This window comes from Cygnus olor, chromosome Z, assembly GCF_009769625.2.
Source record: "Cygnus olor isolate bCygOlo1 chromosome Z, bCygOlo1.pri.v2, whole genome shotgun sequence".
Classification (NCBI taxonomy): Eukaryota; Metazoa; Chordata; class Aves; order Anseriformes; family Anatidae; genus Cygnus; species Cygnus olor.
Window position 1 is genome coordinate 22,146,856 of NC_049198.1, and position 16,892 is coordinate 22,163,747.

Genomic DNA, 16,892 nt, shown 5'->3' on the forward strand with positions numbered 1-16,892 from the left:
GGAGTCAGCAACAAAAACTGCTTCTTCAGGAATCTGATTATGATTTGAATTAAGGAGTACTAAATCTAAAGAAACTCCAGAGCAAGCAGGTTTCTATTAGTGTAATTAAGACACTGGCACTTAAATTCCCAGATTGTTCAGGAACATTAGCTATCTCCCACTGAGGTCAAATAATGAATTAATATTGATGTAAGTGGAAGATTAATCAAACATCAGATCTTTGGCTTGTAACAAGAAAGCAAAAAGGAAAAACACTGGGTGTTTTATGATAAAGAAAAAGAAGAATTTACAGTTAGCAAAAAAGTAAATCAATAATGTTTTTTGTGGTACAGGCATTTATCCAGGCAGCCCTATCCTAGAAATACTCATTTTAATTAATGAACCAAAGGGAATTTTTTCCTAATGCAAACATGGAAAAAAAAAAATCACATTCTTGCTACACTGTTAAACATTTAAGATATAATTATCCTTCAACATACCAACTGATATACACGGAGACAGGAGTAGTAAAAAAAATCTTACAAAATTAATTGTGCTTCAATCAAACATTTCTCTAATGTTTTTACACAGTGCTGTGAAAAAAATAATGTGCTTAACTTATTTTTTTTCAGTAACATAGCCTGACATGTAATCTACATGAGTACACATAATTTTTACTTTTGAATCTATTCAATTAGTAGTGGCATTTGCCAGAATTGATTGATTGTAATTGCTAAAGACAAAAAGTGAACAGACTACCTTAAACAGCAGTAATGTCACATCATGGTGTCTGTCTTGCAAACAACAGCGGAAAGCTGAAATACAGCTTGGCTTGCAAAACTTGGGTACAAGCAACAGGAAACTTCAGTGTACAGAGAGGAGAAGATGAAAAAGGAATGACAGAAGTCACAGAACGGATTTTCATGAAAGAAGCTTGATGTTTTCTAGAAAAAGTGTTCTTAAGAACTAGTAATGGTGATGGAAGTAGAGCTTATGAGTCATGACAAGAGCAAAATATGGAGTCATAAAACTACCCTCTGACAGAGAGCTACAGCTGTGATGAGGTAACCCAAACAAAGCAAGCAGCTACAGAAAGAAACAGTGGTTCATTCAGCAGAGAACAGCAATGGAAATAAGTAAGCATTCCTCCTCTGAGAAGCACTAGACAGAGGGAAGAGCACTTACCTGACAGATCTTCTCTGGAACACTGCTCAGGACATTGGGAAGCAGACAGAGGCTACCAGATACATAGAATAGACCAAGCTGTAGTGGAGGAGCTGGCCCCTCTTGAGAGACAGTAGATGGACCAATAGGGAGTGATGGCAGGGAGAGAAGTAACTCAATTGTTTTAAGAATCAGTGGGAAGTCACAATTAAGTGTTAAATGTGACAGAATATAAATGTATGCTCAGTAGTATTACTAATTACATGTGTGTTTATATGTAAATTGTTGAACGCAAAATCTTGAAAATAGTGTTGCTTTTTTAATAAATGACTGGCAGTGGTTATATACTAGACTAGAATGACAGATACGAATAAATAATAAAGAAATCTAAATCATAATTCAAATATATTTTGCATAAAAAGAAGTTTCAGAAATAAAACTGTACTAGTTACTAATAAATATAAATCCAGCATTTTTTACGGTATATATATAATAGATAAATTAAAAACTGTATGTCTAGTGAGCTTCTCCTGTTAACTGTTTCTGTGTGCAATTTTGAAGACAAACTCTGGCAAACTAGCAAAACATTTTTAAAGAAAACATATGAAACCAGTTTTGAATAAATTCCAACTGTGTCTTTTTGTTGGCTCCAGCTTACTTTAGCTACTTACGCTGGACTGTCACAGTGCCTTATAGATGAGGAGACTCCACCACCGCAGGTCCTGCTGCATTCTCCCCATATTGACCATGGACCCCAACCTCCATCTACGCTCTGGGGCCAAGTGCCAAAAGGTACACACTCTCCCTGATAACACCACTGAAAGATTTCACACACAAACAAAACAAACTAATAATAATAATAATAATAATAATAATAATAAGCTTACAGGCTGATGGTTATCAGGACAGAAAAACATAAGTGTCAGGCAATGACCAATTATAGGCATTAGCATTCTCCATACAGATAAAAACACTAATATTTTACTTTTTTTAGCCATGATTAGACATTGGTGAGGGTGTGTGTGATTTGTTAATTGACTTCACTAAGCCCTGAATTATAAGTCTCTAACACACACCAGAAGTTTAAGCAAGCTTAAAATGAAGACTTTCTTTTTTCCTCATACATCCTTCCTCAATGTTTCACATTAAAGGAACCACAAGTTACATTCTTTTCAAACACTATGATCCACTTCTAAGATTAAAGAAAATGCCTTCCACTTAGGATTCATGTAGTAGCTTCATTATGCAATATGAAAAATTCCCCCCATCGTATTTTTAAGACAGTTTTTCCTTGCAAACCCTGAACCTTTGCAATATTGCTACTTACATTGGACATAAAAAATGTCAGACAATTTAAACGAATTGGTATTTTAAAATTAAATTCATCATTTCCTATATCAGCAACTTTTTTTAAACAATTTGGGAAATAACCTAGGAGCTTACAGTTTGATCCACATTCCGGTGTATGAAAGTATAGAACAGTTATGTAAATTATTCCTGCCATCACTGTGTTGGGCAACAGAATACAGCATGGCCTCAGGATTACTGTGTCCTAAATTTGCACATTTCAATTCCAAAAGGTGAGTATCTGTCGCTTAACTGCCTTCAAGTCCCATAACAGACACAATACTAACCCTCCCTTTCAAGGAAAATAAGCAAACAAACAGATACCTGCTGTATCCAAAATCAGCCTATGAATTTGACAAAATTCACTGAGACATACACAGAAAACATGGTGAGACAGCCCATAAGCACTATAGTTAAGACTGGGTGAGGAGTTTATATTAACTAGTTCAGAAAAAAAAAAAAAAAAAAGTTTTTTTCTGAGTCCTAAGCCTCACCTAAAGTGTCAGTCCCAGCAATGCAGGGACAAACACAAAAGAGCAAATGCAGCCACTGACAATGATCTGAATTTCTCTCAATTTTTATGAAAGCAATTGACAAGATAATTTAACCTTCAGTCACTATTCAGAAAAAAAATAATAGAAGTTTGATATAAACAACGATTATGCACGGTGATAGTCGATTAAAATTTCATATTAGTTCCTAATTAGAAATTTCATGTTGAATACAAAGGTACTTTGATTGTCAAGCACGTCAAAGGTTCTGTGATTGTAGCTACAGAGAATGAACATTAAAAAAATATATGTAGCTTATCATCAGCAAATACACCTAGATACAAAGTAGTTTTGCATAAAAAACACATGCTACCATTTAACATTAACAAGTGAAGTCTCTAGTATCATTTTTCTATCATCCTTGTTTCTTATCTTAGCACATTTTTATTCCCCATGATCTCTTTTTTCTCTGTATGTGCAGTACCTGAACTTATTTTAAAACACTGCTGTTACTATCCAGCACATTTCTGTTTATAAAACTCATCCTCTACTAGTTGGAGAAACAAAAAACCAGCATTCATACGCCTACAAGTGTATAAGGTGGGTTATCTTAAACCTCGAGCTCAAAATGCATTGCCTTTTCTACCAGGTCTGGTTGGGGCAGTTTTCTTCATCTCAGCCCAAGTGGTGCTGTGTTTTAGATCTGTGACCAAACAGAATTGATAACACACCACTCTTAACTGAACTGTGCCTGCACAGCCTCAAGGCTTTCTCTGTTTCTCACTTTGCCCCTCCAATGAGCAGTCTGGGAGTAGGCAAGAGGGTAGAAGGGGACAGAGCCAGCAAAGCTGACCTGAACTGGCAAAAGGATACCCCATGCCCCAGAACATCTTGCTCAACAATAAAACTGGCATCATGCTCAGCAATCACACTGTGGGGGGGAGTCTTTCCAAGCAAGTTGTTGCATAGAGACTGGCTGGGCATTGCTCTGCTGCTAGAAGGTGGTGTGTGATTGATTGCCTTTGCATCACTTGTTGTTGTTCGTTTTTTCCCATTTTTATTTTTTTTCCCTGTACTTATTAAAATGCCTCCATCTAGACAGATGAATTTTTCTCAGTTTTGCCTTTGCCTTTCTGATTCTGTCCTCCATCTTGCTGTGGGGGACTAAGAAAGAAACTGGGTGGGGACTTAGCTGTCAGCTGGGGTCAACCCACCACATTTCTTAGGAAAAAAAAAAAAAAACAAGAACGCAAGGTTTCATGGAGCTCTTCTGAGCAAAAGATAGTTAATCCTTCCTACAGTTCTAAATTTACAACTCAGCAGTTTCTGGCAATATTGAACACCTACTTTCAGCTAGTATAGCTGTATCCATATGGCAGTGTTTCCAATACCTCTAATGGTACAATTATGATGGAGAATAAAGTGAATTTATGTGAATTATGTATGAAGAATTAGAATTTTCTGGTTTTCTTCTCATTATAGTGATAAACTAAGTGATAATTATTTCATTTATTAAAGACAATGATCACCTGGTAGCATTCTATGACAGAGGCCACAGCAGTACATGAGTAATTATGTAACGCTAAAGTCAACTGCTAAAAATTAAAATGCTTCTGAGAGTAAAAATGTATGCTAATAAATTAGATTAATAAATACATTGTAGAAATATTACATGTCAAAATCAAGATTCGTAAATGAAAAACAATTAAACCCAAACTAATACCGTCTATGTATGAACAGAACATGCAAACAAACCTCTGTGGTGTTATGACTGTACATAATATGCAGGTGCATTTCACCTGCTTTATTCTTCCAAACTTTATGTATAAAATCCCTGTACTCTGTAATGCCCTCTGCCAACGAAACATTTCTTTCTTCCATATTCCCATTTTCCCCTATAAAAACTCCTTCAATGCTGTTTTTCCTCCTCTACTGAAGTTAAATACGAACACATACTGTCCACTTTGGTGTATCTTTTTAATTTTCTAGTGCATATTTATCTTTACCAGAAGCAAGTGATGCATAGAATCTCTGTCCGATTAATTCAAAATGGCCAAATCTCATTATTTCTAATGGGACTACAGAAATACCTGCTCATCTGCTACAATGAGGTTAAGGTCTACTGAGTAAACAGGATATGAAGAAAAAAGAGATGGTTAAGGTCTACTGAGTAAACAGGATATGAAGAAAAAAGAGATGACAGCTATTTTAGAAGTACAATCCTTTATTAAGGGTTTAGAACTGAAATGTTAATTCTCCTCTCACAATGAAGAAGTAACTTTCAATTAGTTGGCTCAGAAGGACAGTGGTGATGCACTTGGATACATACTAAAGATGCACGAAACTTTAAATAACATGGGATTCTTCTCATAAAGATCATTAACAATAAAAGAAGATATGTCACTGTGGCACATTTGAGAGAATTGTAGGTATTTACAACAGTATACCTTTCGAAAACTAGCAGAGGAAGTATTGTTTGTGATAGTGAAGAAAAACTATTTATTTTTTCGGAGAAAAAAAAAAAGGTTAATTAAATTTAAGCTTGCCATCTTAACTATAAGGATGGATTTTCAATGAGTATTTCTGCAATTATTTTGCAAGGAAACTTGATGCCCAATACTAACGTGAATTTATATTACCACATAATCCAGGTATTTAAATTGTTCTTTCAGCACACTGTTTTCACTTTTTGTGCATTTGTCCCTCATTTACTTGCTTGGTATGGGTTTATACAATGATGTTAGAAGAGGTTACTTTTTTATTACTTTAAATTCAAAGACAAAAATAAATTATGCTATCAGTGTTGTCTTTTTGTTTCATATGCAGTATTTCCTCATTATAGTCCTTTTAAATCGATCAGTTTTAAGCTTCATCTATACTTAAAATGATTACTATAAGACTTGGATAAAACCATACCTTTTGCAACCCAACCAATACACAAATCCCTTCACCAAAGCATGAACGTGTTAAAACTTCAAATAGAACAGATGTACAAGTTCTGTCAGCAGCAAAAAAAATCCACACTATTATTTTTCCCTGTATGAGGAAACAGCTGAATAACTTTTATCGAAAACACTCTAAAAACCTTCAGGCTTAGGCAGACATCTACTGCGGAAAATTTCTACTGTGGAAAATTTCAAGCCAAAGAGTTAAAGTTTGGCAGGTTTATATAAGCAACTAAAAGAAGGTCTTATAATAGAGTGTTGGGCAATTTTAATTGTAGAAATCCCTCCTAACTCTGCCAATAAGATATTACTGCACAGTGCATCAAAATTAGCTTTCAGTTAATAGTTACACAGAATTTACATCAGTGTAACTAAAAGTTGAAACTGACCCTCCAAATATGATAGAGTACTCTGTGATCTTGTTAGGCTTTTAGAGCAAGGAATGTCGTTTATTACATATTTGGACAGAGCCCAGCAAAATAGACCCTAATTTGGTTGTGGCCTTTAAGCATGACTGCCATATAAATGTAATAATAATAATAATAATAATAATAATAATAAAGTGTTACAGAATTGTAAACTATTATTTTCTCCTTAGCATGTGGTGAAGTGAACTACATATTTGGAAAGAATGGTGTTTTCTGTTTTGTTTTTTTCCTATCACAAATTATTAATTTACAGGAACCTTTGAAGTTGGAAACTTATAGTTGCAATTCTCTGCTGTTTAAAGGCATGAACAGTTTAGCTCTGTAAAATACTAATTCTCAGATTTCTCTCTAAAATTTAACAAGGGAAGAAGATACTGATGACTGGAGATTTTTTGCAGAGAGTAAATTGATTAAAGACTCTGGCAAAAGCATACGACAACAGTGTCTTAAAGCATCTTGACTTGTTCACTGTAGTTTAAATGGTTTGAAAAATACAAATTGAAGTAAATTGCTCCTTGTCACTGACAAGGAGTGGTGGTTCCAAAATAAACCTAGACTGTTGATCTAAGAATAAAGCTCCTAGCATTTTCTATTACTCTAATAAAAGGTAACATTTTTGGTAAAATGTGAAGGTGTGTCTATTTTCATTGGCTAACTGTAAGCACTATATTTTTTTCAATGACCCCTTCAATGAATTTATTTAACATGGTTTACCAATATTTCCAAACTCAGCATGGAAAAGCCATCAGAATGGTACTAGGTCATGGGCCCTGAATGAAGCCATTAGCAAGGATTAATAAACTGTGACAGCTGCCCAATAGCTTTCATTCTATTTAAAAATCAGATTGCAATTCAAAATGCAGTGTAATCTTTGTTGGCCCAGCTAGCATGGCAAAAATCAGAACAGAGAATAGATGACAGTGGTCACTGTTACAAAAAAATCCAGTTTGGAGCAGTAAATCTTAACGACAGCAACGCTCAAAGAGACAAAAGAGATAATGGAAACTGTTAAGTTCTCATCGTTTTCTAAAAACCTGCATAAAATGTATCATATTATTGTGGAAATAGGAATATGAAATTACTTGTTTTCTAGCGCATATCCTATAAATTAATGACTAAAATATTTTTGATCTTCTCTAAGATCTGCCTTTACAACTGAAAAACACTCTCTTACTATTCTTAATCTAAAACTTATTTTCAGAACCTTGTCTGAAACTATTGATGAAAAATAAAAATTCACATGTTCGGACAAATACAGTAGCACTAGGCTTATCCATTGCAACACTGAGTTTTCAAACTTTTCTGTTACACAAGAGAGTTTATCAGACTGCATACCAAAGTTCTTTAAAGCTACACAGCTATGTAAGTATAACAATATTAAGGATGATCAAAGGGCTGGAGCACCTCTCCCGTGAAGACGGGTTGAAGGAGTTGGGGTTGCTCAGCCTGGAGAAGGGAAGGCTCCAGGAGACCTTAAAGACGCCTTCCAGGAGTGCAGTGGTAGGACAAGGGGGAATGGCTTTAAACTACAAGAGGGGAGAGTTAGATTAGATGTGAGGAAGAAATTCTTTACTCAGATGGTGGTGAGGCCCTTGAACAGCTTGCCCAGAGAAGCTGTGGATGCCTCATCCCTGTGGGTGTTTCAAGGACAGGCTGGATGGGGCTTTGGGCAAGCTGGTCTGGTGGGAGGTGTCCCTGTCCATGGCAGGGGGTTGGAACTGGGTGATCTTTAAGGTCCCTTCCAACCCAAACCATTCTGTGGTTCTATGATTCTATAATAGTTAAAGTCAGAATAGATTGGTCACTGGGAAATAAGAGCATTTAGAAAACCCTTTTAGTAAGGCTTCCCCCCCCTCCTTTTTTTTTTTCCTTTTTTCCTACATGCTTGTATGATTTTGTATGATTCACCTAGTGTCTGAAAGAATACTGATTTTTTTATCTTCTTACAAATTAACAGAAATCAGGCTCTAGAGCTATGACATACATTTTCAGAGTCTGCAACAGACCCAGAGTTGTAACAACCATTTTTGGAAGAGTGCTATAAAATTTAGTAACAATTAAACTAACAAGAGTTTTTTTACAGAAATCACTCAGAAAATAAGTATAGTGTATGTAATACGCTTTTTTCTATCCAGGATATGAAATTTTATAGCAAGCATAAATATTTTATTAAATTTATATATATAAAATAATTGTTAAAAAAATTCTATAGGGCACTTGCATTAGGATACTACTGTATTCTGAATTAATCTCTCTTTATTTGAACTCTTATTCCGGCTCATAAAGACTTTAATTCTCTAGTTCTTTCGTCCTGTAGTCTCGAAACAATAAATTACTTCTTCAAACAATACATTATTTGTACTCACCCCCTTCTCAATGCTCCCTGTTTGGCAAAGAGTACCTTCAGCTGCTGGAATACTGTTGGTAACACAGCGGTTACTTTTGCTGAGGCACCAGAGCTCTCTACACACTTCCTAGGAAAGAAGGCAGAAGCAAGTTGATCAGAGTAACAGCCTAAAATTGCTTCCAATCCTCATACACGTATATAGAGAAATTTGTTTTGAACATACTATAAGAGCTGGGCTGGAGTCTAGATGTTTGCAAAACATTCTGGAGCAACTTCAAAGCCAGCATATTCTACTTAAGAATATTCTGCCACAAAAATTCAGGAAGGATCAAATTGTAGACTACAAAAATGTGTTTTTCTACACCTGCTACGCAAGCATTGTTGTGTCATAGCTGGTTTTCTGATTAGTGTTTGATATATTTTAGTATTGTAGTATTGTTGTAAAAGTAATCTGTTGTAAAGGATGTGCTGTAGTACCTCCATCGTTAACGTTATTTGCCTCAAAAATTCATGGTAAAAGGATACTGTTAACTTTGAAATATGAACCAGCAAGATTTGTTTCCTTCAGGTTAAACCAAAAGGTTTCTGAGCTTAGACTATTTGCAACCCTATTCTGTAACACATGTTAAAACAGTGCATGTGTATGTATATATCAAAATATTTCCTTTAAACATTTTAGATTTGCGGCATTTTATAAATGATTTAGCCTATTGTAATTCCGTCCATTGTCAGCATTAAAGAGGTTTTCAAATAATCTATTTTCCTACAGTGTTTTCTCATTTGTTTTTGTGCATTTACTAATTTAAATTAAGCCAAATTCTGTTGACATTAGAGATTCACTATTAAAAATATCTATGGTTGAAATTCATAATGAGAGGTGTGATCCACTTCAGTTGTCCTTGGCTTGGACTGTATGTAGAATGGAATTAGAAATTTTTTGTGTTTATGGTAACTGTCCTGCATGATGATCTTTGTTGTATTACTTTGAGACCTGTGTAAGACTTCACAACCTGCTTTCTATTAAATACTTTCTATTTTAAAGTACTTTTGAAAATTTGAAAGATAAATACTCAAATCTTTAAGTAACCTTATGATAGGCATTACCAATGCATTTTATTAAATGTCTGCTTGAAATCATACCCAAAAATAATTCTTGTATAGATTCTATGACTGAATCTTGGAACAAAGAGGAAAAAGGAAAAGACAGTATGAGCAAATTAAAGTTATTAGCCACCCCCCCACCCCCTTGCAAATTAATTGTTTATCTGAGGAAATGAATGAGTATCTGTCACCTAGGCTATCTTTTCTATGCACCTCAACTAGAGCAACTGTTACGTTATTCCCTAAGATTCAGCGTCTTGCATGAAACATGATGAATAGAAATGCTTCTTTCTAAACTCTACTGAATATAGAAATGGATTTATATATTATTGTTACCTAGTAGCTGCAGTAAGTTCAACAGTACAAGTTTTTACAGAATAATACAAAATTATTTACCAAGTTTAAAAACAGCTGGTGCCATTCAGGACAGATATATACTCTGCATTTAGTTTCATGATTGGTAGAATCAAGCCATCTTTTTAAAAATCTATAAAAAACATAACATCTTAGCATGGTCTGAAACGATGAGGAATAAGTACTGCTGATTTGTGGAGCTTCCACTGAACATTTGACAATTTGGCCTAAGCTATTTAGTTATATCAAATCATATAACAACTCCTGTTTGGTGGGTGGCTCTATGAAAACTCAAGAGAACTGACATTCATGAGTCTTTTTTAGGAGAAATATTGCCGCAGGTAAATGGATACCTACTACCAAAGTAAGAACTACCTTACTTTCCAAATTAGAATTTATTTTTCATTGAAGAAATGAAAACAGTATAAATATTTACTTACATAAATCTCTGAATAAAACACTTACTTTTGCCACTCAGATGGTAAGATTTTCAGATTAAGATACGCATTCACAAGTAAATATGGTTTAAAAGATCAAATAGAACAGGAAAAGCACAGAAGATATCATGAAGACTTTTGAAAAATCTCTTATAAATTTTATAGCTATGCAGTTATTTTTTAAATTCAACACTACATCAAAACCACATCTTCAATCAAGAATCTCAACTTCAATCCAGTATGGATTTCAAAGTGAAAACCTAAAATAAGTTCCTTTCAGACACATTATGAGGTGCTCCTGTCATACAACTGCCTTACTTACTTTTGTGTCTAATTTACTTGCTTGTCTGTTTCATGTATGACTCATATAGTCAGACTGTAATTAAAAGCGTCAGACAGTGATGATCCTAGTTAAGATCCTAAATTTATTTTGCATCAGATCAAATTCAAATGTTTAAATTAATATCTGCGTTAATTTTGCAAAGATTGGACTAATGTTTGGAAAACCAAAAATTCAAGTGCATTAGGAAATAAAGATTTCAACTAATCTAATACAGACAGAAGAAAAAGTAAAATCTCTGTAACACTCTGGATTTTGAAAACATCTACAATTCAGAGTGATTTGAATCCAGAATTCTGGTTTGTGCTTCAGATTTTACTTGCAGAATTTCACTTTTGATATCCCTATATAAATACACCATCAATATGTTAACACAGAAGGGGATGAAATAACTAAAACTTGCATTTCATTCATTGCCAGGCTAACATACTCACAAAGGACAGCATTTAACAATTTCTCCCAGACATTGTAATTCCAAGTAAATAATCAGCTGAACTGTGTGAACTAATGGATACAGCTATTTTAGTTATTCATCATTTACAGAATGATTTCAAGCAAGTTAGCTCATCTCCCTACTCCATGACAAATGAGAAAAAATATTTTCCTTCTTCCAAAATTGCTTTGGGAGATAAGATGAAAAAACTGTATCAAAACTATATATTATTACTGACATAGCCTGTTTGTCTTTATTCAGACCTTAATTTTAGTACCAATTTTTCTCAGTAAACCTCTGACGACAAAATGAAAGTAATGCTAAATGACTGCAGGCTGTATAACACTATTAGTACTTAAGCTAAAACCTCTACTCAAACCAGAAAAGAGTTCTGTCCAAGGACAGACTTACGATATCCCAAGATCAACAGAAAACTTATGGAAAACTAAGCAAAATACAGACGACTTGTAAACTAATATAACACAATGTAACAATTTGTAGAAATATTCTATAATAAAACAATAAATTAAAGAATGTGTTTTTGTAATTGCTTCTAAAAGAAGTTTTATAATTTCTTTTAGGAGAAATGACATGTTTATTTAAAAGGTGATTTAATTTCCCCTAGTGTATTTTATTTAAAAGAAATAGTAGAATTTGAAGTATATCTTCTATCACCCTGCATATGTAAAATAACATTGTCATTTGAAAACAAGATAGCTAAAATAAAATGGCAAAATTCATCTGTGCTATTATTCTATTAAATGGAAGTGAAATTATACCATGTATTACTATGCCTATGTCTTCTTTATTTTCAGGTAATTTCAGAAAGTTAAGAGAGAGATTCTTATTAAGGTGCACAAGGCTTTCTGTTCTCCATATCAACCCTATACCTGGTACTGCCTCAGTTTCATAATTATTCATTTTAATTATTTCCTTATTACCACTGTCCTATTTGTAACATCTCTAAGCAGCTGTTTTTAATAAACCAGGCTGAAAAACATATGAGAAATTGCCTTGGAAAAGTCAGGCTCAAAATCACTAGTAGGAAGTCTACTGCTTTTCCTCACACACTAACATGCACACGCACACACACAACAACATAAGGTGACCCACTAATAGGGTAGTGTTTTCTTTGTTGGTGGACATAGGATAAGGTTAACATACCTTTTGTCAACATTAAATTTGTATGAATAATTTACTGAAGCTAAAAAAAAGAAGCATAATCTGAAAATTAATCAATGATCTCAAAGTCAGTCTTCAAGTGTGTGGATTTAATAACTATTAATTTATAAAGGAAACAAGGGAAAGTGTTTTAGAAGTCCAGGAAACATAAACTGAAGCTGAGGCCTTTCACAAGATCAAGACAAGATAGATGACAACCTGTAACGGTGTATCTTAGGGCTCCATGACTTCAGTTTGGAATTCGGATGCTTGTATTTGCAGTAAATTAAACAAAGCTGAACCCATCTAGAGAAAAAAAACAGCAAATCAAATTATCTTCCTTTTGCCTAAGTGTTATCAATGATGGAGCCTCTTTCTGTTGTGTCATGCAGAGTTATATATAGGCATTTCAAATTATGTAAAATCTAAGCAACCTATATCATAATAATCATAAATAGTAACAATACAGCACAATGAAAACTCAGTAGGATGAGTGAAGGTCAACTTGCTGTGCTGCTCTGTTCTTAATGTTCAACACTAATGAAAGCCTCCAACAGAAGTTAGCAGTTTGGCCCATAATGTTTAAAAAAAAAAAAAGATGGGAAATACATTCACAATGCATATTAAACTACGATAATTTGGGGGTTTCAAATTCACAATGCATATTCAACTACAATAATCTGGGGTTTCATTTTTCTTCATAAAGTTTAAAAATGCTAATCAGGATTTTATGTTACGTCAGCATGTTTCATCTATAATATGCTGCACCTCTTGATGAGCATTTGCTAAAATAGAGCATAAAAATAATTTGCTTGAATTGTAATTTACAATTCAGATCTGAAAAGCATCAGCCTAAAGTATCTCCAGCCTCACTGCTGAAATTCTGATGGCAACACACTTAAAACTAGAAGGCTGATTATAATTATGGGTGAATTTTGGAAGGTTCAAAGACAAGTTTAGTTCAGATAAGCACCCAAAAGTTACCATTTTAGTGCTCTCCTACCAAATGCTCATTAAGTGGTGCAGCATGTTACGAATCACAACATGCTGAAATAATGTGAAATAAAAGCTGTAACTTAAGTCATACATTTGCATTATGTAACCAGCATACTTTCCTAAATATTGGGTGCTTATGTGAACCTTATGAAAACTACAGAAGCCTCACAAGGTCAGTGACCTCCAAACAGCATCTTCCCTTTCGAACCCATGAAAACTATTCCATCTTTATCTAAACCACATTATAGAATCTGGAATCTCATTATTGCTTCTGCTATCCACTGAAGCATTACTCCTGCTTTGATCACTGGCTTCCACTTGTCCTTTTCAAGCAGCTTTCATAAGATCTATGCATGTCTGTGCTACGTCTGTGTCTCTTGTGAGAGAGAGAAAAAGAAAAAAGGGAAGAAGAGGGGGAGAATAAGAGAGAGGGTGTGGAGGCAAGACAGTCAAAGGAAAGAAGAAAGAGGGACTGTATCATGGTGGCAGTACTCCGGTAACCTTTTAAAGAAACAAAAAAGATGTAAAACCACCTTAGGATTCATAAAGAGGAAAACTTCTGGGATTTCCATTGGCTACACACATCATAATGTTAAAAAAAAAAAAAAAGAGGGAACAAAATTCACTTTAAGAATAAAGCTGAAAGTATTTCACGTTATTAACTACAGCACGATCCTCTAAGTCCTTACACAAGAAAAGCTCAGAATTTTGATCATGCTAAATGCAAAAGGCCTGTACAACACTGATGAGAGGTTTTGCACTTGGCTGACAAGACCTTCTAAAATAAAGAATAATGGAAAAGTTGATAAAAATACATGAGTATTACAGCAGGACTGTCAATTCCTCTCTTCACCTACACATATTTAAACAGAATCACAGAATGGCCAAGGTTGTAAGGGACCTCTGAAGATCATCTAGTCCAACCCCACTGCCAAGCAGGATCACCTAGAGCACATTGCGCAGGATGGCATCCAGGCTGGTTTTGAATATCTCCAGAGAAGGAGACTCCACAAGCTCTCTGGGCAACCCGTGCCAGTGCTCTGTCACCCTCACAGCACAGAAGTGCCCTCTCATATTCAGCCAGAACCTCCTGCGCTTCAGTTTGTGCCCGTTGCCTCTCGTCCTGTCGCTGGGCACAACTGAAAAGAGACTGGCTCCATCCTCTCAACACCCTCCACTCAGATATTTATACACATTCATGAAGTCTCCCCTCAGTCTTCTCTTTTCCAGACTAAACAGGCCCAACTCTCTCAGCCTGTCCTCATATGACAGGAGCTCCAGTCCCCTCACCATATTAGTTGCCCTCCTCTGGACTAACTCCAGTAGCTCCATGTCCCTCTTGTGCTGGGGAGCCCAAAGCTGGACACAGCACTCCAGGTGGGGCCTCACCAGGGCTGAGTAGAGGGGGAGGATCACCTCCCTTGACCTGCTGGCAACACTCTTCCAAATGCACCCCAGGATCCCTTTGGCCTTCTTGGCCACAAGGGCACAGTGCTGGCTCATGGTCAGCCTGCTGTCCACCAAGACTCCCGGGTCCCTCTCTGCAGAGCTGCTCTCCAGCAGGTCAGATCCCAGCCTGTACTGGTGCTTGGGGTTATTCCTCCCGAGGTGCAGGACCCTGCACTTGCCCTTGTTGAACTTCATGAGGTTCCTCTTGGTCCTACCCTCCAGCCTGTCGAGGTCCCTCTGAATGGCAGCACAGCCCTCTGGGGTATCAGCCAACCTTCCGAGCTTCGTGTCATCAGCAAATTTCCTGAGGGTGCACTCCATTCCATCGTCAGGGTTGTTGATGAATAAATTGAACAAGACCAGACCCAGTACTGACACCTGGGGGACACTGCTAGCTACACGCCTCCAACTAGACACCACACCACTAAGCACAACCCTCTGAGCTCTGTTGTCCAGCCAATTACCAACCCATCTCACCATCCACTCATGCAGGCCACACAAAACAGGAATTTGTGATGTAAATCAGTATGACTGAACTACTTACACATTGCTAACAAGCACATTGTATAAAGTGACTTTGCCATGGTATGAAGTATGAAGCCAAGGGGGAAAAAAGAGCACTTTTCAGTGAATTAGTAGTATGTACAAATTGAATTGAATGCACAACACTTGTCTTAGCATCAATGAGTGAGGAAAGAGAAGGGACCTGGTAGTCTTGTGTAAAGATACACCAGTGGCTTCTCTGCCTTTGCTTTTTGGAAAAATAGAGCTTCCAAATCTGTTTTCACCTACCTACAAGAGCTCTAAGTCAAGCTAAATACCTCTTTTTATTTAAGTGGAGTAAATCATATCAATGTTTCATGAAAGCAGTGACAGTTTAATTCACTAACATTAAAATTTACAAGGGCCAACTGCAATTTAGGCTAGAAGAAATACTGCAGAACTGCTCTGTATAGAAATTTGTTTACTTTCCTGCATTTGAAAGTCAGCTGACCAGAGAGGCAAGTTAGCTGTTTTGTTTTGCTCATTACTAATACAGTTACACTATTCTGTCTCTGAATTGGCATGTATGAAACTACAAAGCAGTGAAGGTATAGTGACTGTATGTCCTATATTTCTGTGGTAGATACTTTCCAAGCAACTTTCTACTAATGGTCATTAGCTTTATGAACACTCTCCGTAACTCGTTAAAAATAAATCAAGGGGATCACTTGAAGCCAAAAGGAGGACTCTTAATTTTGAGACTGTATCTTCATTCTTCCTGTTTATAAGCAATAAGTTCATAGCTTGAACTTATCTGTCCTTCAAAATGCAGCAACAAAATGTGAATAAAAACTGGTACCTGAATTTTAAGTTACTTTAGTTAGGACACTAACTGGAGAATTTAATTACAAACATAAGACCATGAAAAAGAAGAGAGCTGCTTGTCATCAGCTAGAATATATAACCTGATGTCTTAAACTCCAGTGTGAAATACAAATAGATTGGTCCTACTGATTTGAGTGAAGCCATGTGCTCAAAGGAAAGTAGCAGTTGTCCTGTTATACCTCTACTCTAAACACTTAAGACACCAATGAAGGTGAAAAAGCATAAAATGTAAAAAAAATTTAACACGAATTGTTAGGCACTATCTCTGAAATTCATGCTAGCAGCCAACAGCTTCACAGATCATAAAATACACCACAACAATATCAAATATATGCATCAAGTATTAACTGCTATTAAAATGTCTGAAGTTTTAGTCCCTGTCCTAAAAACATGGGGACCAGCTCTAAAGCAAAGCATTATTTTGAACCACAAAATCTGTAAGTTACAGTCAGGCATATTCCAGGCATTATTTAAACTCACAAAACAGAAATTCAAAGTCAAGACTGGAATTCCTTCCTGAGTTAACCCAGAGACAGCCAACTCTTACTAGGC

The 16,892-nt window shown here is 35.7% G+C and overlaps 1 protein-coding gene across 7 annotated transcripts in view; it reads right to left on the bottom strand.

Annotated features, from left to right (window-relative positions):
• ADAMTS6 (ADAM metallopeptidase with thrombospondin type 1 motif 6) overlaps window positions 1-16,892 on the bottom strand; it is a 157,799-nt gene that overhangs the window by 56,610 nt on the left and 84,297 nt on the right. For all 7 annotated transcript variants that reach the window (XM_040540685.1, XM_040540686.1, XM_040540681.1 and 4 more), the window contains 2 exons: window positions 8,721-8,828; window positions 1,815-1,960 (listed from right to left, as the gene is read on the bottom strand). In XM_040540685.1, the coding sequence (XP_040396619.1) occupies window positions 1,815-1,960; window positions 8,721-8,828 (254 nt within the window). The remainder of the gene's footprint in view (window positions 1-1,814; window positions 1,961-8,720; window positions 8,829-16,892) is intronic.